At 44.3% G+C, this 26,956-nt stretch overlaps 1 protein-coding gene across 1 annotated transcript in view; it reads left to right on the top strand.

Annotated features, from left to right (window-relative positions):
• Positions 1-26,956, top strand: part of NRDC (nardilysin convertase) — a 52,478-nt gene that overhangs the window by 2,201 nt on the left and 23,321 nt on the right. The window contains exons 2-11 of the mRNA XM_048498966.1: positions 14,534-14,807; positions 15,579-15,660; positions 18,983-19,136; positions 20,380-20,453; positions 20,866-20,961; positions 23,230-23,352; positions 24,078-24,135; positions 26,255-26,328; positions 26,484-26,553; positions 26,697-26,774. Of these exons, the coding sequence (XP_048354923.1) occupies positions 14,534-14,807; positions 15,579-15,660; positions 18,983-19,136; positions 20,380-20,453; positions 20,866-20,961; positions 23,230-23,352; positions 24,078-24,135; positions 26,255-26,328; positions 26,484-26,553; positions 26,697-26,774 (1,083 nt within the window). The remainder of the gene's footprint in view (positions 1-14,533; positions 14,808-15,578; positions 15,661-18,982; positions 19,137-20,379; positions 20,454-20,865; positions 20,962-23,229; positions 23,353-24,077; positions 24,136-26,254; positions 26,329-26,483; positions 26,554-26,696; positions 26,775-26,956) is intronic.

A 26,956-nucleotide genomic window follows, 5' to 3' on the forward strand; every position in this document is an offset into this window, starting at 1 on the left:
ACAAATTAGGGTGACCTTGTTTAGTTTCCAGGATCTGATGAGATCAGGCTATCCTGGGTTATCTAGATCAGAATTTGTAGCTTTGGGGTTGGTTGTCCTAGGCGTCTTAGTTGATAGTTCCATGGGAATGTCAACTCAATGCATGGCAGCTGTAAAAAAGGCAAACTCTATGCTGGGGATCATTAGAAAAGGAATTGATAATAAAACTGCAAAGACTGTCATGCCCTTATATAAAGCAGTGGTGCGACCGCACTTGGAGTACTGTGTCCCGTTCTGGTCGCCGCATCTCAAAAAGGATATTGAGGAGATAGAAAAAGTGCAGAGAAGGGCAACAAGGATGATTGAGGGACTGGAGCACCTTCCCTATGCGGAGAGGCTGCAGCGTTTGGGACTCTTTAGTTTGGAGAGGAGGCTGACTGAGGGGATATGATTGAAGTCTACAAAATTATGCATGGGGTAGAAAATGTTGACAGAGAGAAATTTTTCTCTCTTTCTCACAATACTAGAACCAGGGGGCATTCATTGAAAATGCTGGGGGGAAGAATTAGGACTAATAAAAGGAAACACTTCTTCACGCAACGTGTGATTGGTGTTTGGAATATGCTGCCACAGGAGGTGGTGATGGTCACTAACCTGGATAGCTTTAAAAGGGGCTTGGACAGATTTATGGAGGAGAAGTCGATTTATGGCTACCAATCTTGATCCTCCTTGATCTGAGATTGCAAATGCCTTAACAGACCAGGTGCTTGGGAGCAACAGCCGCAGAAGGCCATTGCGTTCACATCCTACATGTGAGCTCCCAAAGGCACCTGGTGGGCCACTGCGAGTAGCAGAGAGCTGGACTAGATGGACTTTGGTCTGATCCAGCTGGCTTGTTCTTATGTTCTTATGTTCTTATGTCCTCAAAATGTAGATGTCACCTGGGTCTATAGATCTTTCTCCAAATCTGGTGATATGGTAGAGGTTCTCTCTGACTGCTGCTGTAAACTGGCTAAGGGTGGACAAATTAAAACTAAACCCTAACAAGGCAGATGTATATGCTGGTTGGAAAGGTAGAGATCTTGGAGAACATTGTGCTCCCCCCTTTTGATGGAGTTCAGCCAATGCTCACTGACTCACCTAGAAGCTTAGGGTTTATACTGGGCACCATGTTATTACTAGAGAAGGAAATCAGTGTGGCTGCAAAAAAATTTCTCCTAACAGTCTGTTCTGAAAGATGGCCCCTTGATGCAGCTGATCTTGCCTCCTGGATCCATGACACAGTAACATTGAGATTAGACTACTGTACATTGGTCTCTTCCCTCAAAATCAATTCAGAAACTCCAGTTGGTGCATAATGCCATGACTCAGCTATTACAGAGTTACTGGGGTCAATTTAAATTATTGTCTATATCATATAAAACCCTTCATAGCCTTGGACCCTCATATATGTGAGAGTGTTTCTCCCCCTATACTTTGCCATGACAGCTTTGCTCATTGGAACAAGGCCTTCTGCAGGTTCCAACTTGCAAATTGGCAAAAAACACATGCCTTCTCTGTTCTGTCCCCCACAGCCTACCTGAGGTCACCAGTAAGGCTCCTGCTGTCCTGGCTTTTCATAAACTATGCCAAACAGAATTATTCAAGAGGAATTTTCTATGCAAACGATACAGTTAAATTGCATCAAATGGTTTACAAAATTGCTTATAGTTTGTTGAAAGTAGGATACTACTGTGAAATTTTTGCATCATTTCATGTGTCAGGTTAATTCTTCAGTTTTGCTTCAGTTCTGTTTCTAAATTTCTGGTTGGTTCTACAACCCTAATTCCTATTGCATTGTTCATTGAATGTTCTATCCGGTTTATTTTACTCTCTTAATCTGTCTTCAGTTCAAGTGAGAAAGGTGGACTATAAATTACATAAATAAAATAAAATGCTTGCCCACAATTTTTTATTTGGTTAAGCCATGATTCTCAGTGGGTGGCCTTACTCAGGTTGCTGTCTCAGCTCAGTGTATCTCATAGAAAGGTGGTTTATACATAGCATAAGTCAATTAACTGTGGGCGAATCCCCACTGTGAAAATAAGCAGGGTTCCCCCCCAGTTCCATAAGATACAGCGCCTTTTCATCCCGGTCTCTGTCTCCCTACCGCAACGTGTATCTGTTGAGGGGGTCAAAGTTAATCCCAGGATCAAACAATGTAACCATTTCCGAGCCTGCGATCTGCTCTGCGGTTCTTTCATTCATCATTCCATTTGACTGTTGTGTTGGGGCGAGAACGCAACCCTGTGGCCCCTCCCCTCTGCTTGAGGAAGTCTTTAAAAAAAAACTTTTTGGCTCCGTAGCTTCGTAGAAACATAGGATGTCTCTTTTTAAACTTTTTGACTGTGCAGCTTTGTTGGTACATACACTCTGTGCTAGCTCTCCTTCTCTTTGCAAGGTCATGCCTACAAAGCCACGACCAGCACAAAATTGTAAAAAAAAACCTTTGTGTGCTCTGTGCCTAGCCCACTGTGCTCTGATTGGTGCGTGCCTCCTAGGGCGGGAAAAATAAACTGGAATTTTTCTGCTGCCTCCATACCGATGCGGCCTTGACCCGAGTTTTTCAAAAAGGTGTTCCTTCTTGCCAGTTTTTGAAAAACCCAGGCTGAGAGGGAGAGTGCACGCCAGGGCCAGGACAGAGTCGAGTTAGACATGGAAGCAGTGAGGAGTCCTTGTCCAAACCAGGATTTTTGGGGTGAGTATCCTGGGATATTTTGACAGTGGGGAATCGCCCTATATGTTATTTTGAGCTCTTTGGAGAAAAGGAAGGATGCAAAGATGGACAAAGTTCCAGTTATAAGGTCAAGAAAATCCCTAACCCCAGCAAACATTTCCAATGTATTTGGTAATAATTTGGAAGCATATGGGAAAAACCAAGAGTAAAAACCCCTCCTCTCTTTCATAGTTTGTTGCTTTGTTTCATCCCACCTTGCTACTAATGGTGACCCAAAGTGGTATAGATGATTCTCTTCTCTTCCATTTTGTCCCCCCAACAAGCCTGTAAGGTGGGTTTGGTTGAGATTATTACTGGCCCTTGTTCTGCAGCTTTCATGGCAGAGTAAAATTTGAACCTGGATCTCTCATATTCTAATCTGGTACTGTAATCACTACACTGGCTCTCTTGCAGATATATGTGTATAAAGTGCTATCAACTCTCAGCCGCCTTTTGGTGACCTCAGCAAGTGACTTTCAAGGCAAGTGAGAAGCAGAGGTGGTTTCCCATTGCTTTCCTCTGAGAACTTTTCTTGCTGGTCTCCTTTCCAAGTACCAAACCCGCTTAGTTTCTGAAATCTGATGAGATTGGTCTATATCCTGCTGCCTTCTTTTCCTCATATGATATGAGATGTTCTAGCAGGCATGTTCACCCAGATTATTTAAGTGTTAAAAGTCATAAAAAGCATACTGAAACTGGCCCACTGGTATGAGCAACCAATGTAGAAGAGCTGGCCCAAGTTTTATGCATTCCCCACAGGCCAGCACATTCTCTCCTATGTGTAGTTTCTGGATTTCTTTGAAGGGTAGTCCCATAGAGTGTGTCTTACAGTAGTCATTACTACTTCTGCTTTTGGAGGACAGTGAACCACTGGAACAGTACAGTTTGCATATAGGTGGTATTTAGAAAAATTACAGCTCAATCCAGAGGCTGTGGCTGCTAGAGACAGCTCCACTGCCACTCCACCCCCAGAGGGTTTCCAGGCAGTATGGGAAGACTGAACAAAATAGAGAATCCCTAGCTGCCTGAAAGCCATCCATAGGGCTAAATGCAGTTATGCCCCCCTTTGGGGTGGCACAATTCCGAGGCCTGCACTGGAGACCTTCCTGGCTCAAAAGCCCAGTGAAAGCCAACGGAAGTCAGCTCCACTCCTGGAATGTTGCTTGCTGTCAGGATCCAGGCCAAATGTAACCTGAATGTAACCTTTGATATCTGTAACCAGCCTGGTGCATGTAACCGTTGCCATCTATGCATTCTTTCTGTGACCTAAGTTTTATGGCTTTGCTATGCTTGTTAGAGAAGTAGAAATTGGGAGGGAGGAACCTAGGGGAATATATGGGGCTACCTTTGCCAGTTTGGGTAGAACAGGCTTTCTTCCAATCTGTGCCCGATCTACCTCTTCAGTAAATGCTGCTGTATATACTGCTGGAGCCTATTTATTGAGTGAAGATCCAGGGATCTAACACTACCCTGCCCCCAGCTACTCCAGGAGTCAATTTTAGGCTGGGCGGAGCTTCCCCTTTTGTCCTCCCCAGTGATGTGAGTGCCACTTATGCCTGAGTGGGTGGGAAAATGCACCAGTGAGGTTTGCCGCACTCCCCAATAGGATTGAGCTGTTATTCTCTTCTTAAGGTTTTGGAAAACCAGTGATTTCAAAGAAGATATTATGAAGCTAGAGAGATTACAGGTCTGCTTTGTATGAGGCAACTTTATTTGTTTATATATTTGCATGTTGTTACCTGTTGATTCATTTCTTCAACTGGTACTAGATTGACTATTGTTTCTAACTGATCTTTGGACTAGTGTTACCTTCCCTCTTTCCTTGTGTATCTAACACTTGAGTTCATCTCCCTAAACACCTTAGCTAACTGCATTGGCTAAGTTTAACTAGATCACATTAGTACAGGTAACTGATTCCTTCATCCTTGCTTTGTTGAGCTGTTCTGCTAGTTTTAACAACAAAAGGGAGGAAAACATCCAGAGGTGGGATCCAGCAGGTTCTCACCAGTTCCCGAGAGTGGGTTACTGATTATTTGTGTGTGCCGAGAGGGGGTTACTAATTGGGTCTGCTTTTCCGTTAGAAATTCCATTAGCTCCAAAAATCATAAAGTCCTGTTGTTTCCTATGTGGCTGGTTATCGAAGGTAGAAAACGGGATATTTCTCCCTGTTGGGCTGTTTTAAAAACATGTTTTAGAAATATGGTAAAGTTCCTTGTTTAAGGAAAGTATCCTTCTTTTGATTTCTAGAAACAAAATTAAGTATTTGAAAGTATTAAGTATTTGTCAGGCAGTCAATTAGAGGAGAAGTAGTTGTTTCTGTTGGCAGTAGACGATAGGACTTGCTATAATGAGTTTAAATTATGGACAGAAAGATGCCAGCTGGGAATTAGGAACTTTTTTTTACAGTAAGAGTTTTTTACAGTAACAGAGAAAGTATTAATGCCCCGCCCCCGGAATGCCCGGCCACGCCCCCATCATGCCCCGCCCTGCCCCATTGGCACTACGCCACTGTTTGAATCCCACCACCATGGGAACCTGTTACTAAAATTTTTGGATCCCATCACTGAAAACATCTAATTAAAATTGCAGAGCTGCTGATCTAAAAAAAGGGGGAAATTACAAATTGGCCTAGATGGTCCAGACCTTCAGAAATATGAAGTGCTGATGCTGAATGTTGTGCAAGTGTATATTGATTCACTGCTGAAAATATGTGCTTATGGGGATATGAAAAATGAAGTGGTTAGGCAGGCACATGGTAAAACATGAGTGCTGATTTTTTTTTTGCAAATGGATGATTTATGTATTTGAGGCGGAAACTCACTAAATGTAGCTTATATAATTGCATTTGTGCAATATAAATCATGTATGTTAAATAATGAATTGCATAAAATTTGACATTAAGGAAATGATATCCTCTAAAGTAAAATTAATTCCACCAAAGAGGTTTTACCATTTCCTGAAATGTTACTTTTTCAAGGGGGAGGGGGGATGATCTTTTAACTTATTAAAATGAAATTATGGTGATAACCAGTCAACTTTCATGGGATTAAGCTGTTGCTGGAAATCTTTCTGTCATTAAAAAAAAATCAATGAGCCATTTGTTAATACCAGATATTTTAACCTTTAATCCGTTACCAACCACCAAGCATGCAGTTTTATCATTGAGTGCACTTTCCAGACCACAAGTGAAAAACTAGAGCATTAAAAGCGGTACCCCAAACAAGGCAACAGTTTATAGGTATATTTATGATCATAGATAAGGGAAAAGCAGGTTCTCAAAACTGACTGTGCAGTCCAAAGGGAGGCCCCCCCCAAAACTGCACTGGAAGTGGTGGAAAGGTTGCACCAATGCCCATGCCACCAGTGCCATGCAAAATGACATGGACGTCAGCATCAAGGGACTTACCCTGGTGGCAGGGCATTGTGGCATAGGAACCAGGAAGTGTGCCTCAACACTGTTGTTTCTGTGCTGCCAGAAGCTGGCATTCTAGGGGGGAGCATTCCTGGTGGTGGGGACAACTTTAGTCAGCTCTCAAAGGACTTTTAGCCTGGGAACGTCCCCTATATTGGTTGCTGACTTATGCCACTGAAAAATGTGGTGTAAATTGTCTTGTAGATGAGCAGGGTTTTTTTTATCCCTTCCTGCACCACCTGAAACACCACTTAAGCCAAATGATTAAACCATTAGATTAACTACATAACACGTACGTGTAATGTTCCCCTGTGTCTTCCCCAGGAAGGCCAGGACCCTTCTTTGTCCAGGAAGATTAAACTCTCTTAGCATGGCTATAGGGCCCAATCTTCACTATAAACTAGCTTCTGAGATTGTCTTTGGTTCAGTTGCACTGTGTGCCATCTTCTCTCTCCCCTGCCTTCTTGAACACATAATCCTTCAGAAACACATAATGTTGCCCATATATTCCCCAAATTCCTCCACTTTCCCAAACTTATCCACTCAGCTCTATATATACCCTAGGACTGTGTGTGTGCTCTGCTGCTTTGGTTATCGTGTCCTTGTATTTTTATTATTTTCCTTTTATTAAAATTGTTAATTTTATTTAGTTCTCTTGTGGATTTCTTGCAAAAGCAACTCTATATAAATTTTGGCAACCAAGATTCCGAGCTTGCCCAACCTCTTGTTAAGCCAGGTCTGCCCTTCACGAATTTCCCCACACTGAAAAGGACAGATCCTGGCATTTTGGGTAACAGTATACTCTTAACACCAATACCACATGATGATTTGGCTCTCAAGCAGTGCATATCACAGCTGTATACTACTTAAAATCTAGAAGGTGCCTCTCCCTTCAGCAAATGAAAGGCAATTCTAAGATTGGAGTCCTGCATCTTCAAATAAAACTCTGGGATGACTTCTTCACTGATGGGTGAGGGTCCTGCCAAGCTGATAAGAATGTACAACCTGAGTTTCTGGTATTAAATTGAAAGCTGTGATGGCCTTTGTTTTCTTTAGCGGACTAATTAAAGGCTCTGTCCTGTGGGTTCTATGATGAAATCCGTACATACTTTTCCATTTGCACTTGGAATGGTGTAAGGGTGGGGGTTAGTTTCTGCTCTTTCTGCCTGGCCTTGGCGCATTCCTCGTTCTGGGCTTCGTGCCCGGGGTGGTTGTGGCCTTAACCTTGCTGTGATTATCTTGTGTGTTTGAAGCTTGTTTCTGTTCTGTCGTGGGAATTCTGCTGGGACGTTTGGGGGAGGTGGCTGAAGGTTCCGTAAAAGCGACACCTTAAGCCCGGGAAAGTCAGAATCCGCATTCTGTGTATTGCGATCATTGAAGTTTAGGAAATAAACGTACTGAACTCAGTTACTTTGTTTCGAGTCCTTTGAGGTTCCTTACATTATGCGGATTCTCACTTCTCTATCTTCGGATTGATTTTGGTTCACTACCATTGTCCATCCGTTTTGTGGATCCCTGATGCCCAACGACATGCAGGGATTGAACACCGAGAGTTCGTCGCACTTGGAAGGCGACAAGACTGTGGTAGCCCCAAAAGAGGGCTCCATATCTTCCTTCCACACAATGGTCTCTCTGGAGGAGCCAGCGGAACCCGTCTCCCTGGTGACCCTCTCTAAGCCTCGGCTCAGCCGGAACTTAGCCTTCCTCCAACTGCATGAGCAAGTGGAAGAAGCCCCCCTGATGGCTCGGCGCACGGTTTCAGCCGGCCGCCTGGAAGTGCGTCAGGATTTCTACGATCCTGGTGGCGGAGTGTCGATGGATCGCGCCCTCTTGGGGCAACATTTCACCACCTGCCAGCATATGGATTACAAACCGGTGATGCGACGGGTGGAGGAGGAAATCGGGGTATCACCCATCCACGGGGACACAGAAGAGTCCCTGGCAAGATTCCTGGATCAATACCTCGAGGATCCCCCTCCCAAAGATCACTGGCAGAGCACCGGAGTGCGCCCGAAAGGCTCGCGCCCCCCAATGACCCAGGACTCTGAGGAGGAAGTGTTGGAGTTACCTAAAACTTCCAGACTCAGGCTCACTTTCGCCAGAAGAGCGCCCGTGCCCGCGACCCTCCGGACTTATCGGATCTCGAGGAAGCGGCGGCCATGCCCCTTGACGGTGCCCGCGCCTTTAGATCTGAGTTGATGGGGGCTACCGCCCTACCGGCCACGGATGCACGGCGTCCCCTGGTTTCGGATCTTTGGGAACAGATGGAGGCTCTCGAGAGAACCAAACGGGACTGGGAGCAGGAACGGATGGCTCTCGAAAAAGAGTGCGAAGCCTTAGAACAAGAACGTGAACAGCAGCGCCGAGCTGTGGAAGCGGAACTTTCACAAGAGAAGGATGTCCTAAGAGACCAGTTCCTCAAAGACCTCACTTCCCGTGATCGAGTCCTAGAACACTCCTGACTCGAGCTCCAGCGCCAACGCGAATGCCTTAAAGCGCTGGAAAGCCAAGGAGTAGTCGAGGCGGAACTGCAACGTAGAGAACGGGATAGACTGCAATGTGAACGGGAGGCTCTCACATGTCGTGAGAGGGAGTTGGCGGCAAGGGAGGCGACGCTCCAGAGAGATCTCGAAGCGCCACCAGTGGCTCTACCCAGCACCGGTGGCGCGACTCGCCGGCCCATCGCCCCAGATCATACCGCTCCCCTACCCCAGCGTAGAGTCCTACTCCCGGTGCAACCTCCAGCCCCCGGTCCAGGGGCACAACCACCGCCTGCACAAGCTCCGGCCCCAGTTCCACGAGCCGGTAGGGGTTACCCTCGCCCTCACATTCCTGCACGTTTTGATGGGACAGCTTCCAGGTTGCCATATTTCATCCTACAACTCGACACACACATGCTTGAGTTTGATGATCTTTATAGGTCTGAAGCCGAGAAGGTGCGTGACATCGGGTCCGTGCTGGATGGAGACGCGGCAGAATGGTTTGTGGAGTTGCATGAAGTAGCAGGGGCCCCTGAACTTCAAACCGTGGCAGCTTTACTTCAAGGGTTGCGACTCCGTTTTCAAGATCCGGAGGAGGTGAACAAAGCCATCAAGACTGTTAAAACTCTCAAGCAGGGAAATAAAACCTTTGCAGAGTTCGCCCGAGAATTCCGGTTGGCCGCGAGCAAGCTCCCGGACTAGCCCAAACGCATGAAATGTGAATACTTCCACGACGCTGTCGAGGAGGAAATCTGCACCTGGGCATGCATGGTGCATGAACCCCAGACTATTGCGGAGTGGATTACAACCAGCAACCTTATTGCGGCCCGTCTTAATCGCTCCAAGACGGGGAAAACCGCTCCGACCAAACCTCCTGCCAAACCGGCAACGACGGTCGCCGTCCCGCCGAAGAAGGCGAGTGCAGGACCGCCGGCAGCCGAATCCACCTCTGAGCGTCGCCGCCTCGGGTTATGTCTATATTGTGGGGGCCAGGGCCACATGGCGGCCAACTGCCGAAAAAACAAAAGGCGCCTGTCCACGCTCCCCGCAAGTCAACGGCACGAACTCCTGCGCCAAGACAGGTCCTCGGGGGGCTAAAGGGCCTGCGCAAACCACCTATGATGGCGAGCCGGGAAACCGATAACACCAAACCTGAAGGGGTGAGCCTCTCGTCAGAGTCCAGCGGAAGAAGTTTCCTGCGCCAGATCACGGTGAGTGAAGGGGGAGCCCATAACTAATACATGACCACGCTAACCAATACCTCCAAGCACACCCATATTCTGCCGCGAGCTCGTAGACTCTGGTTGCTCCACTGCCTTATGAAGCCTCAGGTGGCTGAGCAACTAGGGCTTCGAGCGTATAGCATTGGCCAAACCCATTCCCTTTACTCAAATGGATGGCAGCCGTTGGGCACCGGCGGTCCGGCCCGTTCAAAACCCAACCAGTGCTTCTGCGATGTGCTGAACACTGGGAAAGACGTAGCTTCATTCTGGCTCCAGTCGCCAAACACCCCATAGTGCTGGGCATTCCCTGGCTCCTCTCCCATGAACCCACCATATTCTGGGGGCAACGCATAGTCCGATTCACCGATCCTCCTTGTGGGGATCCACATGCCACGCAGGGTGAGCCACCGGCGAGCTAAAGAAGACCCCGAGGCGCCCCAGGCAATGGTTTTAGCCAGCGACCCGAGCCCAGAACTGGCCAGAGTTCCCAAACAGTACTGGGACTTAGCCAAAGTCTTTGCCAAGAACAGGAGTCGCGATCAACTCCCCATAGGGACACCAGACTGTAAAATCACCTCTTGGTCCCAGGGCACAATTTCTCCCAAAAGGTAGAGATACTCAGTGATGAGCCCAACCCGAGGAGAAGGAAGCTTCGAGGCCTTTCTCGATAAGAATCTGGCTTCCAGCCCGGTTTCATTCGCCCGAGCCACCAAAGAGCACCCACGCAGCACCCGTTTTTTGTTTGTGAAAAAGAAAGATGGAACCCTACGTCTGTGCACTGATTATATGAAGTTGGTCTCAAGCAGCTGTTTTAGGCTGTCAAATAAATACCCCTTGCCCCTCATCAGGACCTAGCTTTCGATGCCTTAGAAAGGGAGAAAGAGTATTTTCTAAACTATGGGGATCCTGAGGGAGGCTTATTACCACCAGTCACGCAATTAGCTGAGGGTTTTGAACATTTAACAGCATTTAATACCAGAATTTATGTGCCAGTATGAATATCTTTGTAATGCCATTCGGATTATCCGGCCCCAGAGACTTTCATGTCACTGCTATTGCTTGAGCGTTCTACCAAGATTTTTTCTGTTTAAAGGGGTGGTGGTGTATTTGGATGACGATTCCTAATATATTCCCGAAATGATGGAAGAGGCATGAACATTTGGTCAGGGCTGTGTTGCAACATCTGCTTTCGATAACTCCCTCTTACGCTTAAAACTGTCCAAATGTGCTTTCCACCAATCCTCATGGATTACCTAGGGTATCGGATCTCTCTCAGAGGGCAGCTGGAGATGGGACCCGGCAAAGTTGCAGCTGTATGGTGAATTGGCCAATACCCACCACCCGTAAGGAACTTCAATCGTTTCTAAGTTTTTCGCGAGGAGAACTTTTATCGAGATTTTATTCCCCAATTTGCTAAGCTTGCTCTACCACTCCACAGACTTACTCTGCGTGCCACCAAAGAGGAAAGGTTGACCCCAGGCATGTAGCAGGGCTCCCCTCATGCGGATCCCCTGATTGTCGAAAAGTTAAGTTTCCAGGCTCTTAAGACCTTGGCTTTTACTACCGAACCCATTTTAGAAACACCAAGAATCCCACTTTGCCTTTTCATACGTGCATAGCCGATGCTTCGGATAAAGGCCTAGGAGCAGCACTCTTGCAGAAAAATACCAAGATAACAAACTTCAAATCGTGTGCTTATTTGCTGAAAAAACTGTCCGACCCTGAACTTCAGCTTCGGGCCGGTTGGGGATAAAGAAAGCGGCAGCCGGTATGGTAAGGAAGCTTTGTCGTGGCGGCGTGGCTGGAAGGCGCTGCGCGCCCGTTCAAGTTTGAGTTTGGATCATAAAAACTTGGCAGGCTTTGTCTACTCCACTCAAAATGTCAGGCCAAACAATTGAGAGAGATGAAGGGCGGACTTTTTCTCCAGATTCAACTTCGCACTGTCCATTTTTTTCCCTAGTAATAGCAACAAATTAGCTGTGGCTAGCCCTGTCCACGCCTCTCCCAGGGCCGGACACTTCCTTACAGCAGCATCATGCCTACGTACTATTCCTGCCACACCTTCTCAAGTTGGAAACTTGGCGGTCAACCCGATCCCAGACAGTTCACGCCCCGGAAGTGGAAGCATTTCCCCATGAAGGTCCCGGACGTTGTATCTCCCGTTCCTCACGTCACCCTGGAGGAAGCCGGGGCGACAGGAGATTCGAAGGAATCTGACCCCCCCTCCTGCAGTTACAAGGGAGAGTTTGGAGACGGGTGACTGCTGTAGTGCGTCACGATCACCGGACCCCTCGTAACGGCAGGGTTCTACTGGCGGTCATGGCGCTTCGAACAAAGCGGGACACTTTTTTCGGATTTTAGTAGCGCTTCACCTACTTGCAGGAGGCAGTTTTTTTTTGGTGGCGCACCATAGCGCCAAGGACGATTAGAAGGCGTAATACATAAAAGAGGGTGTCCGGCGATGCGCATAGGCATTAAAGAGCCATCCCTACTGGTAAGCCTTATGCCGCGGGAGTTACTACGCCCCATTCCCCGGTACCCGGCTTCGGCCGTGGCAAAGTGATTTCCATGGATTTCATCACAGATCTCCCGAAAGCCATGAGTAATACAGTGCCACTTTTGTTGTGGTGGTGGACCTCTTTTTCCAAACAGAGCGCGCACTTAAGTTCTGCAATGTTCCACCATTCCCTTGAAGCGCCTAAATTGGCCCAAATTGTTTTATTATCCCAACATATCTATCGTTTGCACTCATACCGGCGGAGAGAGTCGATCTCCGACAGGAGGCCCACCAGTTCATATCCTAAGTTTTGGAAAGGCGTTCCTGGAGTTGTTGGGAGCGGCGACTCGGCTGTGGCTGCCCCAAATTACCACCTGCATGCTAAAGTGATTGTGTGGCCAGACCGGGGCAGGCGTGACCCAAACAGAGCAGCTTGAGCAGGCATTTACCTACCGTTGCTACACCAACTATCATCCAGGATAACTGGGCGGAGCTTCTTCCCTTTTGCGGTATGTAATGCCGCCTACAACCAGCAGCGGTTCACAGCAGCACCAATAAAACTCCGTTTGAGCGAGTGGTGAGATGCCGGGTTAAGTTCGTTTCCCCCGATTACCCCAGCTCCCGATCATGCGGCTCCAACCTGACTTTGGTGACTGGGATCCGATCTCTAGCTGAAGGCTACGAGAATCCGTTTTAGCTTCGCTCTCTGCATAGCTACATGGCAGGAGAGCCAAAAAAAAGACAAGCGGACAAACATAGAATGCGATTTTTCCCTGCCTGCCCACCAAGTGGGGCGTGGGTTTATTTGTCTACCAAAAAACTTTAGGGATGTGCATAAATAATATTCCAAGCTAGGCAAAAGAAATTCATAAGAGCCCGTTTAGGATCACCCAGGTGATCCAGCGATACGCGTGACTGCTTTCGGTTAGAATTGCCCAATTCTCTCTCAGTAATAATATTCACCCTGTATTTCATTTCTGGCTTACTCCAGCCCGGGCTCCAGATTCAGATCGCTTGGCACGACTGGCGGATGAGTTCCCAGCTGGTGATCGTTACGGTAGCCACAAACACCTACTGAAATCCCGGACGCTATTCCCTGGATTCGCGCTGTTACATCACGCAAGCGTTTACACATATTGTGGTTTCCCTGGGTGAAGGGATATCCATAGGCCACTAATCAATGGGTTGTATGTTGGCATTGGCGCCCCTTGTATCGCTGATAATACTTTTCATAAAGGCTTTTCCTCATAAACCAGGGGGGGAGGGGCTTTCGCATTGGTAGGAGAGGCGGAGTGTAAGGGTGGGGGTTAGTTTCTGCTCTTTCTGCCTGGCCTTGGCGGCATTCCCTCGTTCTGGAAGCTTACGTGCCGGGGTGGTTAATAGCCTAATAACCTTACTGTAATTTATCTTGTGTGTTTTGAAGCTTGCTTTCTGTTCTGTGCATTAGAATTCTGCTGGGACGTTTGGGGGAGGTGGCTGAAGGTTCCGTAAAAGCGACACCTTAAGCCCGGGAAAGTCAGAATCCGCATTCCGTGTATTGCGATCATTGAAGTTTAGGAAATAAACGTACTGAACTCAGTTACTTTGTTTCGAGTCCTTTGAGGTTCCTTACAAATGGCAACCATTCAGTTTAATAATGGAAAGTCAGCAATGACCTTGTTATGACTGTACCTTCTTAACACCAGCAAGTAAGAAGCACAGTTCAATTATTGTATGGTTCCTTCCACCTGTTCTGCTTTGTAAGTACAAAATGCTGCACAGTTGCTTTTCTGCCAGGATCAAAGTCGCTTCTTCCATCTCATCATCTCATCTGTTCAAAAGTAAAAGAATGGATTACCATACTGAATTACTATTAGCCTGTCCCATTATTTTTGTACTAATCATTTTAAAAGGATATTTACCATGTTTTGTGTTCATGACTGTGCCTCAGTGGCAGAGCCTTTAATTTTAAAACAGAAGGTCCCAGGTACAATCGCTGGCATCTCCAGTTGAAATGACCAGGTAGTAAGTGATGTGAAGAGGCCTCTCTCTGCCTCAGACCCTGGAGATCTGCTGCCAGTCTGAGTAGACAGTACAGACTCAGTACCAGGCCACTTCATGAGTTCTATGTTTTAGTTTTGGGGGGTGGTATTAGGATCCATCTGAAAGGGTTAGGGTGATGATAATGATATATGTGCAATTTCCTAGATACATCAAGCTACAAAATGGCTTACGTGCTCTGCTGATTTCGGATTTGAATAACCCAGATGGTAGCCCTTGTGCAGTAGCTTCAGATGAAGAGGAGGAGTCTGAGGCATGCACTGATGAGGATGAGGATTCTGGAGCAGAAATAGAAGATGATCAGGAAGGGTATGATGATGATGGTGGTGAATATGATGATAATCTTGATGACTCTGACAGTGAATTGGAAGAGCTAACTGATAAAGAGGAGACCAAGAAGAGAAACTGTACAGAAAAGCAGGTATGTTTAAATGTTTTGGCTCTGATTGGTTTGAGCAGCTTCTCTAAAGTACCATTGGTGAAGGCCAGAGGTAAAAAAAAACCTTGTAAAAGCAATTGGCTACTTTTAGAGACCATGAGCCCCCTGCAGCAGAGTGGTAAGATGCAGTACATCAGTCCAAGCTCTTCCTACAACCTGAGTTTGATCCCAACGGAAGCTGGTTTCAGGTAGTCAGCTCAAGTTCGACTCAGTCGTCCATCCTTCTGAGGTTGGAAAAACAATTACCCACTTGCTGGGGGTAAAGTGGAAACATCTGCAGAAGGCAATGGCAAACCACCCTATAAACATAGTCTGCCTAGTAAATGTCATGATGTGATGTCACCCCATTGGTCAGTAATGACCCAGCACTTTCACAGGGGGACTATATCCCTTTCTGATTTGTATAGCAGTTAAGTATTGTGTGTTGGAATGATATGGGAGACCAAGTTCAATTCCCCACTCTATTATGAAAGCTTGCCTGGTGAGCTTGGTCCAGGCACTCTAAGCCCAACTTGCTTCATGGGGTTCTTGGCAGGATAAAGTGAAGCAGGAGAAAGTGACATTGTATGGCTTGTAAGCTGTTTGGGATTTCATTGGTGAGAAAGAAAAGTTATAAATATCTAAGCAGCACTGGTTCTTGTGGCTGTATCACTTCGAGGGATCGATGTAGAATTTTTAAATGGGGGATTTGGTAGTTTTATGTATAAGATGATGATGTTTTTACTAAATATTTTCTGTTTTTTCTTCTTCTAGTCTGCAGCTGCACTTTGTGTTGGGATTGGCAGTTTTTGTGACCCTGAAGATCTGCCTGGGTTGGCACATTTTCTGGAACATAGTATGTTTTTGTTTTAATTTCATCTATAGCAACATTTTATAGCCTTTTCCCTCTATGGAGTTTTAAATGCTAAAAGTCAATAATCAGAGCTGTTCAGTTCTGACCTATAAAAGCTAGAACATTTGTAGAACAGTGATGGGAATTATGATCATTGTTATTATTTTAAGGCTGAGAAGATCTCACTCAGTCCTTTTAACTGAGTTCAATAAAGTAGTTTGTTGAAGTGTGCTTAGATATGCTTTCTTTGTGCTTCTTTTGTGTTACATCCCTAAAACATTTTTGAAATTGGGAATGTGTTATTTAGATTGTGTATACTCAGAGTATTCCAAAATCACTTTGCTTTGACAATAGTATAATTGTAAATATAATTTAAAATTATTTTCCGATAATGGGTTTCTTTCATACCTTAAAAGCACGGTGCAAAATATTAACTCGCAGTTGATCTGAGTATACTTGTGATTTTTCTTTGAACATACCCATAGCAACCCATACGCTGCCCACTTTTCATTCTTCCTTGCACCGAGATGAAAACTAGCCTTGGAGATCCTCATGTTAGCTGTTTCACAGCTGCAGGAAAGCATGGTTTTAATTCGCTATTCTGTTGTTGGAAGTTTCACATCTCTTTGCAATTACACCATTTTCAAAGCAGACTTTGGTTTTATACAAGGATGTAGGTAAGGGGCGGGGGGGTTGGGTTCAACCCCCCCATTGCATGTCCGAAGCTTCACCCCGTTTGGTTTTTTTGGGTATTTTTAGTGTTTTTTCGGTTTGTGGCCTGCAGGCACTGGTGTAATGGGCAAGGTGGGCATCTACCCAGGGCATCACCTTGTGGGGGGCATCAAAATGCTGGGTTCATTTTTGGGTATTTTAGTGGTTTTCCATTTTCGGCCTGCAGGGGACGCAGTTGTTAGGCTAGCAGCACCAAAATTTCAGGGTATCATCAGGAGATTGTCCTTATGCTACCCCCCAAGTTTGGTGAGGTTTGGTTCAGGGAGTCCAAAGTTATGGACCCCCAAAAGGGTTGCCCCTATCCCCCATTGTTTCCAATGGGAGCTAATGGGGACTACAGTTTTGAGGGTCCATAACTTTGGCCCCCCTGAACCAAACTGCACCAAACTTGGGGGGTATCATTAGGGCAGTCTCCTGATGAGACCCTGTGCCCCCCCCCCACAGCCTGCAACCCCCATTGACAGCAATGCAGAAAACTCAATGCAGAACAAAGATTCTTGGGCAAATTTCTAGGATGTTCCTACAGGGTGTGCATTTTTGATGTATTGGCACCAAAATTTCAGGGTATCATCTGGAGATGATGGCGCTTTTAGGTTTGAGTGCAGCCCAGTTTGGTTGGGGGGGTCCCAAAGTTATGGACCCCTCAAAGAATTTATCTCCTTAGCAAAAGAATGGGGGGTTGGGGCTCCCCCTTTGAGGGACCATAATTTTGTACCCCCTAAACCAAACTGCTCCAAGCTTTGGGTGTACCATAAGGACAGTTGGTTCCAGAATTGTTGCCCTGGTGGTGCAATACATCAAATAATGCGCCCCCTACAGGTACATCCCAGAAATTTGCTTAAGAATCTTTATTCTGCATTGAATTACTACTACACTACTGTCCATGGCTCTGAAGGCACAGTCTCAAAACTTTCAGGGTCTCATCAGGAGACTGCCCTGATGATACCCCCCAGGTTTGGTGCATTTTGGTTCAGGGGTGCCAAAGTTATGGACCCTCAAAACTGTAGCCCCCATCTCCTATTAGCTCCCATTGGAAAACAATGGGGGATGGGACACCCCCTTTGGGAGTCCATAACTTTGGACTCCTTGAACCAAACCTCACCAGACTTGGAGAGTAGCATAAGGACAGTATCCTGATGATATGCTAAAATGTTGGTGCTGATATGTCTAAAAATGCACCCCCTGCAGGCACCAATGTCCTGGTGCAAAAAAAAAATTTGGTCGTGGTGGAGTGGCCGCCCATTGGGGGGGGCATCCAACTCAGGTTTTGCCCAGGGCTACAGTTTGCCCAGGGCTGCCTCGTTACGCCCCTGCCTGCAGGGTCGCAGTTTTTAGGCTAGCAGTACCAAAGTTCCAGAGATTTGTTGGGAGACACTCCTGATGATACCACCCAAGTTAGGTGAGGTTTGGTTCAGGGGGTCCAAAGTTATGGACTCCCAAAGGTGTTTCCAATGGGGGCTAATAGAAGATGGGGGCTACACCTTTGAAGGTTCATAACTTTGGACCCCCTGAACCAAACTTCACCAAACCTGTGTGGTATCATAAGGGGAGTCTCCTTAAGATACCCTGAAATTTTGGTGCTGCTAGCTTAACAATTGCACCCCTAACAGCAGGCACCCCCCCAATTTCCCAGATTCTCTTTTTAAATCCACCCCCTTTGGCATGGATTTAAAGGGAGAATCTGAGTTCCCCAGTTTAAACATTGCAAGTGATGCTGTTTCAGGGTGGGGGATAATCCACCCCCAAACAGCATCACTTTCAATGTTGTTTTAACTGGGGACCCCAGATTCTCCCTTTAAGGTGGATTTAAAAGGAGAATCTGGGCTTCCTAGTTTAAACACCATTGAAAGTGATGCTGTTTGGGGGTAGATTCCAGCATCACAGTGGCCGCCCATTGGGTGGGGCGGGGTGCAAAACTCAGAATTTGCACCGGGCTCCACTTTCCCTAGCTACGCTTCTGCCTGGAGGGGAGGGCAGAAGGGACTGCTGGCTGCCGGCTGGGAGCCTCCTCTGGTGGGGGGGAGCCGGGCGGGCAGGGCAGTCTGCCGTCCCTGGCCTCAGAGAGCTGCTTTTATAAGCACTGAGGCTGGGGGTGGGGCTTCAGGAGGTGTGGCCACACCCCCAGGGTGGGTGGGGGCATGGCCCCACCCCCTGAACCCCCCCATAAAAATCTATACCTACATCACTGGTTTTATACATTCTGTATATCTTGTGGTGTAAAAGTTCTGTTGTATAAAATTATGGAATGTATATTCTAATTGGTAGAGACCCAGCGTAGTTCAGTGGTTAAGAGCAGCAGACTCTAATCTGGAAAACTGGGTTTGATTCCCCACTTCTCTACATCTGCTGGGTGACCTTGGAGCATTCAAAGTTCTCTCAGGACTTTCTTAGCCCCAGCAGAGCCAGGTAATAGCAAATCACCTTCCCACATCTCTTGCCTTGCAAGAGTCACCATAAGGAGTCACCATAAGTCAGCTGTAACTGGACAACACTCACACACACACATGCACTAATTGGAACAAATTCCTGTGGCATTCGTATATTTTGCTGGCAGAGCTAACAACTGTCTCCTTAATTTTGATTTTTTCCGCAGTGGTTTTTATGGGCAGTTCAAAATATCCAGATGAGAATGGGTTTGATGCATTTCTGAAAAAGCATGGGGGCAGTGACAACGCTTCAACAGACTGTGAGCGGACAGTCTTTCAGTTTGATGTACAAAGGAAGTATTTCAAGGAAGCCCTTGACAGGTATCTCAAACATGAGTTTTATTGTGGAAATGATACTTTGTTTCATATTTTAGCTGTTACTACTGTATTAGTTCCTTTTAATCTCCCAAGTAATTGTTGATTAAGTGATTGTAAACGTGTTTTTTTAAAATATGGGATCTTATATTTATTTTACTCACAAACCCAAGAAAGAGTTGTATTAAGCCTGAGCAGTTAATATTACAGATATTGATGAGTTTGGTCCACAGAAGCACATACAAAATTCTGCTCATGTAGTGGGTTTTTCCCACCTCTGCACAGCTGCTGAGTCTTTTGTGAGACTGCAGTGGAAACTGCAGTGGAGGAAGAAATCCATGGAAGTTAGCAATTCCCTTTCCCCTTACATGGGTGGAATTGCTATCATCTTACCAAAGCTGTTTGGATCCCAGCTGAGGTGTAATTTAATTTTTGCAGTTGTAGATACAGGTAGTAAAAGTGTGTTTAATTGGAGGAGAAATCTAAAACAGGGCCATTCTTGAGAGCTATCTGTATTTCTGTAGGGAACACTTATAATACAGAATAACATGCCTGTTGATTTTTTTAAAAAGAGAAGAAATAAGCAAATGTTCTGATATTATTGATGCTGGAACATAATGTAATGATAAAACTATTTCATAGTTCATTTAGTTCATCAGGAAAAAGTATACAGTGCAGACCTGTACAGTCACTCCGGTCTAAGGCTGCAGGCCTGAGATCAGTTTTCTGAGAGTTATCCCCATTGAATAAAATGTAACTTTCTTTTGAATAGATGTGTTTTTGAATGCTTCCTGGGGCAAACAAAAGCAAAAGGCTTAGGCTAGACTAAACCTGTGTAGGACTGTACTGTTAACCACTTAAATACTTGTGCATTTTTCTGTAAAACAACACACACTGATATTGGGAGAGGGATAAAACAGTTGTTTACTTGTTTGTTATAGAGAACTTAAACCTGGAGAATATTTTAAGTCGCAAACAAAAGCAAAAGGCTTAGGCTAGACTAAACCTGTGTAGGACTGTACTGTTAACCACTTAAATACTTGTGCATTTTTCTGTAAAACAACACACACTGATATTGGGAGAGGGATAAAACAGTTGTTTACTTGTTTGTTATAGAGAACTTAAACCTGGAGAATATTTTAAGTCGCAACATGTGCTTCTGAAAATTAATACTTTGCATTCCAAAGTAAGATTTCTAACATAGTTCTGGATTGGTAGAGAAAAATTTTGCTGCACTTTTCTGTTTCAGGTGGGCACAATTTTTCATTCATCCTTTAATGATCCAAGATGCAATTGACCGGGAAGTTGAGGCTGTAGACAGTGGTAAGACTTTTGACTTCTGCTATTTTCTGATTAGTATTATTAAAAAATATATTTATTTGCTTTAAAAGTATTGGTAATATCCTATACACTCTCTCTCTGTGTTATAAGGATTAAGATTTAGCAGTTGGTATTTGGATCTTTAAGAAATGTAATAAAGGAAAATTCTTATCTCTTCCTTTTGTGGGTCATTAACGAGAAGTTAATGTTGTGAAGACCTGCATCCTGATCCAGCAAGTAATAAATGAGAGCCTTGTTTGTGAGCTGAGTTAGATAGCTTTGACATTAATCTTTGTTCCTGTTTTGAGCCAAGTTATTAATTCATGGTCATGCCTTGGTTATATTGCTAGTCCAAGCTGATTTTTAAGTCTGTCATTATTTCGTATATGAAAACTCTTTTTTCAAAACAAAACAGAATATCAGCTTGCAAGGCCCTCTGATACAAACCGAAGAGAAATGTTGTTTGGAAGTCTTGCCAAGACGGGCCATCCTATGAAGAAGTTTTTCTGGGGTAAGTTGTGTCATAATGTGTCATATATTTATATGATGTATTTTCAGTCTTAATGTGAAATTCATGACAGCATCAGTAATGCAAGAGCTTGTTCTAAAACTTAGATAAATACTTTAAATGGGAAATTATTTATGTTGTCAGTTTATATCTCAACCTATCTGTTGATTAGTGTTGAAAGGAGTGACCCAGCATATCTGATATTCTTGTATAATTTTATACATGAATATTATAATGTCCCTGAGATTCCATTTTAAACAAAAAGGCAGATGCTACCTGTATGTTCACAAAGGTGGCGGTCATAGTATAGTTTCCACAGATTTGGGGACCATTATGCATGGAGACCTTACCAAGATCACCGTGCAGTCTTTGGTTTGGGGTGTGCTTGCTGTTGTTATCCATAGCCCCGTTTCCCTGCACTTCTCTCCCTGTCTGCAGCAGGGCAGGCATTATTACCCTTTTCCCTGGAGTTTGGTTTTCTTGTTGCAGGGGTAAGTGGCATCATGTTCATTGGATTGGCTGCTCTGCCCTGTTCAGTCCAGCCCAGCTGCATGCCTGTTCCCATTGGATGTAATTAGACATCCCCTCCCTCCCCAGAAAAAAACCCTCATCTTATTAGTCCAATGGCTATAATAATTCACATATCTATTGTAATTTATATCTTAAGAGATTTCAGGGATGAGTGCTTTTTTTACCCGGGCCGTGGGAATGGTGGGGTGGGGGATAAGCAGTATAAGTGCTTATCCAACTGTGGCTGGAGAAATCCTCTTGCAATCAAAATTGTACTTTTTTGGCAGGAGAAGGAAGGGAGGAGATAAACATCCAATTTGAAAATGCACAAAGAAGCATAATTTTTATAATGATTATCTTTTTATGTTATATCGATATTACAATATAATAAATAACACACATTGGAATAATAAATCTGAAAAGCTTCCTTGCCCGCTGTTTGCCCACCATTTCCATTCTCTGGCAGGAAGGAAGGCGGGCAGTAATGGCAGGGTGCAGACCACCTGGAACAACGTGATCCACCTTTTGAAACACTCTCCGGATTCCCAGTCATCACTTTCCCATGCAAACTGTTCTGTACCTTATTGTCTCAGCACATAGAAATCAGCAGGAAAAGTGGGCGGGGATCAAGGGCTGTAAATAGGTGGCAGAAAAGCAGTCTGGCAGAATTAGGAGGAAGCAGGAAGGAGTCGGTCAAAACAGGGAGGGGGAAAGCGGGAGGTATGTACGGCCTCACAAGAGAGTGGGAGAGGTGAAACTAGGTATGCTGGTAGTGAGCAGAGATGAGATATTGGGGCAAAGCTGTGATCAGTGGCAAATCTCCCCTGCTCTGGTGGCAAAGGAAGTAAATTCATGCTTAAAGTGTCGCTTGGCACAGGGAGAATGGAAATTAAAAGTGGGGCTCAGGAAAAATGCATCTGTACAAGAAATCTTGCTCTGACAGACATTCATCCTTGCAGCATACAGACACCTTGTGCATAATTGCCCGGGGTTTCTTTCAGAAGCAGTTCAGAAAATTAGTTTACATCATTATATAGGCATGCTTAGACTTTTTAGAGTAGGGGTCGTGAGAAAAAAAGTCCAACAAATTACTGTAAAGTATACTACACATGTAGCAGCTGAAATAGCCCAGACTTGCCCAATCTAATCAGAGCTTGGAAGCTAACCAAGGTCAACCATGGTTAGTACTTGTATGGGAAATCAACAAGGAAGACCAGGGTTGCTGTCTGCTCATCTCTTGCCTTGAAAACTCCATAAGCTGGGAACTTCCTGGTGTTGCCATGAGTTGGTTATAACTTGATGGCATACTTTATTACTGTATACTTTACATGTAAGAAATAGCTTAAATTAGAGAGGTTTGTGTAATGAAATAGTGTACAGAAAACTTTGGCCAGATGGGTGCAACACAGTGAGAAGATGGTACTTCTTATTTCCCACAAACTGTTTACATGCAGATAAATATTGAGCTTTGTATAAGTGGATTGTTCCTTCCCAAACGATCCCCCTTGGAGTCCTCCTGGAGGGAGGAAAGGGTGCATCAAGCGCGCAGGCAAGGGAAGCTAAGTGAGATGGGGGGAAGACCTTTTTCTCCCTGAAATTCTGTTTATGGCAGATGGAAGCATGGAAGGGAGCTTGGGTTTGCATCAGGAGGGGTATGAGATCTTTCTCAGCTGACCTCATGGACACAAAATGCTTGTATATTATTGTGAACACACAGTACTTTTCAGTAGTTTAAGCAATTTTTATTTTTAACATTTGTAGGCAATGCAGACACCCTCAAGCATAAGCCTAAAAAAAATGGCATTGATACCTACACCAGGCTGAGGGAATTCTGGCAGCGCTATTACTCAGCTGACTATATGACTTTAGTTGTGCAGTCTAAAGGTAATGTCTCTTCAGCTTACATTGGAGATATAGATTATGATGAAGTGAATTGACATTTGGGTGGTTCTTGACACTATTGAAAATTGCACAAGGTTTCATCCATTGGTTTGTATAGTAAAAATGGCAGTTACTTTAATCAAGAAATATTTGGATTATCTGGCTAAGAAGTCTCTATGCTTTCATTTTGGTAATTATGTTTTTATTTTGTTTGCAGTTAATCTCAATAAAGCGGGTATTCCCTTTAGATGAGGTTTTCCCAGAAGTATATTTGAAATCCAGTTTGTTTCGGTCATTTATATTAAGTTTCACTGACTATGTTATTTAACTTTTTTACTCAGTTGTAATTGGTCTAATTGAAATTTTGGTACCTTGGATTGCAACTCCATGTCAGGTGCATGAGAGTGTCTTTGCCTGCCTCTCCTTTCTGTCACAGGGCTGCTGGCCTTGTGTGGCAACTGTGTTTTTTGGTGAAACATAAAATGTGTCAAGCAGAGCCACATGCCAGGATGTGACCCAGTCTTGGGTGTAAGGTGTAATGCAAATATACTGTGTGAAGTGAGCCTGCAGGCTTGATTAATGTTTTTACTTCTGCTTTAGCCAGCTGAGCAACCGGTTCTCCTCCCACAGAATAACTAGAATGTAGACAAGATATTCTCCTTACCCTTGTTCTAAGAATTTGCTTCTTTTCTCTGTCAAGTTGTTGTATGTTTTCCTCTCCTTTCTAGAAACTTTGGATACTCTGGAAAAATGGGTGACCGAAATCTTCTTAGAAATTCCAAATAAGTAAGATTCTTTTCCTACAGTTTTTATATTAAAAAAGTATGCAGTATTTTGTGTGTAAATCACACAAGATCAGCCTTGCAACTCCTCACTTGCAACAGCTTCACCCTTCTTGGCTTATCCCTCAGTTTCTCTAGTTCCTTGCTGTTATATCCCTCCTCACCCCCCAACTGCTGCTTTTCTTCATTACCTTCCCTCAGATTCCCATAACAATGGTGGGAGGGAGATCAGGAAAGAGAAGGTTGCATTTGTGGGTTTTCCGAACTGATATAGAAGAGCACCGAAGTTTGGGCTGGGGGGGTGGGGAGGCAAGGCAGGAAGCTGTGCAAAATGTTAGAGGAAACCTGCTATTCATTGTCAGTTGTAAACAGTTCCTACATGCCTGTTGTTGCTGGTAGTTTTTCATTGCTAAGATTAGGGGAGTTCTTTAGCTTGGATTCAGCTGGCCTGGCAACTGTGAATACAATTCAGCAGCATTACTTTATCATACCTGCAGGTGTATGTTGCTAAATGTTGCAGACTGCCTGTGTGTTGCCTGGGCATTGACCCCCTGCATAACATTAGATGTCCATCATCTTTATGGCACAAAATCATACTTCACTTATAAATAATATAATTTATTCCTTCTAAGTACTTTATTAAAATAAGAGGCATGCTTTACACACACATTTTTGTACACATTAAGATTCCTAATGAGCATGTTGACTTCAAAGCAGATACTGAACTATTCAGTATTTTCCCTAAAGCTATAGATGTATAGTTTTACTAAGTGGTGTAATAACACAAACTAGAACAAGTTTGCCTTATTAAAACACTTGGCGCAGATGGTAGGAATTCCAGCATACTGCCAGAGGTCCAAGGGCAGTAGCTGCATTCAGACATCACAGAAGAATATATGTATTTTTAATGGGTACTGCCCTATCCTGTTGCCATGTTTAACGGCTCCTTCCCTCCTCCTCTCCATTAGTGGAGTCTGACTGAAGTTTGCCTGGTTGCAGAAAAATTCAAACTCCAATCTGCATGCAGGTGTCTGGGCAAACTGGAGTTTTCTTTCCAACGCACTGCGATTTAACAAATAAATAACTACAACCTAGGTGCTTAAATTCAAATTTCATGGCAAACTAGTTTGTCCTGAAGGCTTCCAAAACTGGAATACTTTTATTCTGTGCTTACAAGTGGAGGAAAGGGGCCATTGTGTGCATGGCAACGAGCCAGTTTCATGCCTGTCACAGTCAAACTTTTCTCTGATTACAGTAATTTTTTTCAGTTCAGCTAATTTTTCATATTGCTTTCTTTATGGTTTGTAATCAGTTTTGTTTTGCAAAGTATGGTGTCTAAAAATATTTTTGTATCTAGTAGTGTGTAGAAATCCTGGATTTCTGTCCTAAAATTTCTTATATGGTAGAATAATATAATTACATGTTAGGTGTGTTTTTCTAGGAAATATGGGCAGAAAGCACTTTTTTGTTCACATTTTGTGTGATTCTGAATAAGAAGGGTAGAGCAGGTTGACCCCAACCCAGAGGTCCATGCTTATAGCAACGAGCTGTATCTGTGTTGCTATACAGAAAAAATCTTCTTTGATGGCAACATATATGATCTCTCAAGATTCAGAACTTTGGGGAAAGTTTGGGGAAAATGACACTTCACTCCTGTTGAGCCTCTGGATGCTCCAGACCATTCTTGCTGAAGGAGAATGCTGAAGGAGAAATTCTGCTGGCTTGTAGAGCAAGTTTTTGTCATCTCTTGCTTCCTCAGACACTGAGGACCTAACATTTGACAAATGGACTAGAAAGGACTTGATAGAGACCCACTAGTTCCGAGAAAACCTAGGATCAGCAAGTCTGTGTAAGCCATGAGCTTCCAGAAGTACTCTTCCCCTCTCACTCCCTCTTTTTAAAAATATCTTTTTTCTTTCTCTTTTTTACTAGTTTTTTTTACTTTTTTTAACTCCTCAAAAAACAACAGCAAGATTCAGAAGGGGACATCTCCCCTCCCAATATGTGATTGGAAGGTCCTGGATATGGGGGACTGTATCAAGAAGTAGAATCCGTTTATTCTGTGGATCATTTTTGCTGGATTGCAGTGATGTCATTTGACTTTTTTTCTTTTCTGCTTAAAGTGATTTACCCAGACCAACCTTTAGTCACCTGGCAGAGCCTTTTGACACACCTAATTTTCACAAACTTTACAGAGGTGAGTGTTTAAGATGAGTAGTTCCTACAGTGCTGAAACAAATACTACATTTTGAATTTGACTTGTTGCACACTTTACTTTTAGCTGTTATGATGACAGTACCAAGGAATAATCATGCCTTTAAATTTACACTTGATGTCTTTCATTTCCTTCAGTTGTTCCAGTCAGAAAGACTCACTCTTTGAATATCACTTGGGCCCTTCCTCCACAAGAACAGTATTACAGGTGACCTTTAACCCACCTTATGGTAGAATCCTGATGTGAGCTCAATGAAATTGAATTAAACTAGATATTCCCCATTTAGTTTCTTATTACTGTAGTAGCTATGGTTTTCAAACAATGATCTAATTACCTTTTTTCTTTTCTAGAGTAAAGCCACTTCATTATATTTCCTGGCTGGTTGGACATGAAGGCAAAGGCAGTGTTCTTTCATATCTTAGAAAAAAGTATGTACTCTGACAGTGCAAGTTGATGACAAGGGATGAAAGAAGAAATTTAAATAATTATAACATTAGGTTGCTCTGTTTAAGATGTATATTTGGTTCCATGTGGCTTTTGCAGTACCAAAAAAATAAATTTAGTCTGTGACTGATGCTGTAATCTCATGCACACTTATTTGGGAGTAAAT

The sequence above is a fragment of the Sphaerodactylus townsendi genome, linkage group LG05, assembly GCF_021028975.2.
Source record: "Sphaerodactylus townsendi isolate TG3544 linkage group LG05, MPM_Stown_v2.3, whole genome shotgun sequence".
In the NCBI taxonomy this organism is placed as follows: Eukaryota; Metazoa; Chordata; class Lepidosauria; order Squamata; family Sphaerodactylidae; genus Sphaerodactylus; species Sphaerodactylus townsendi.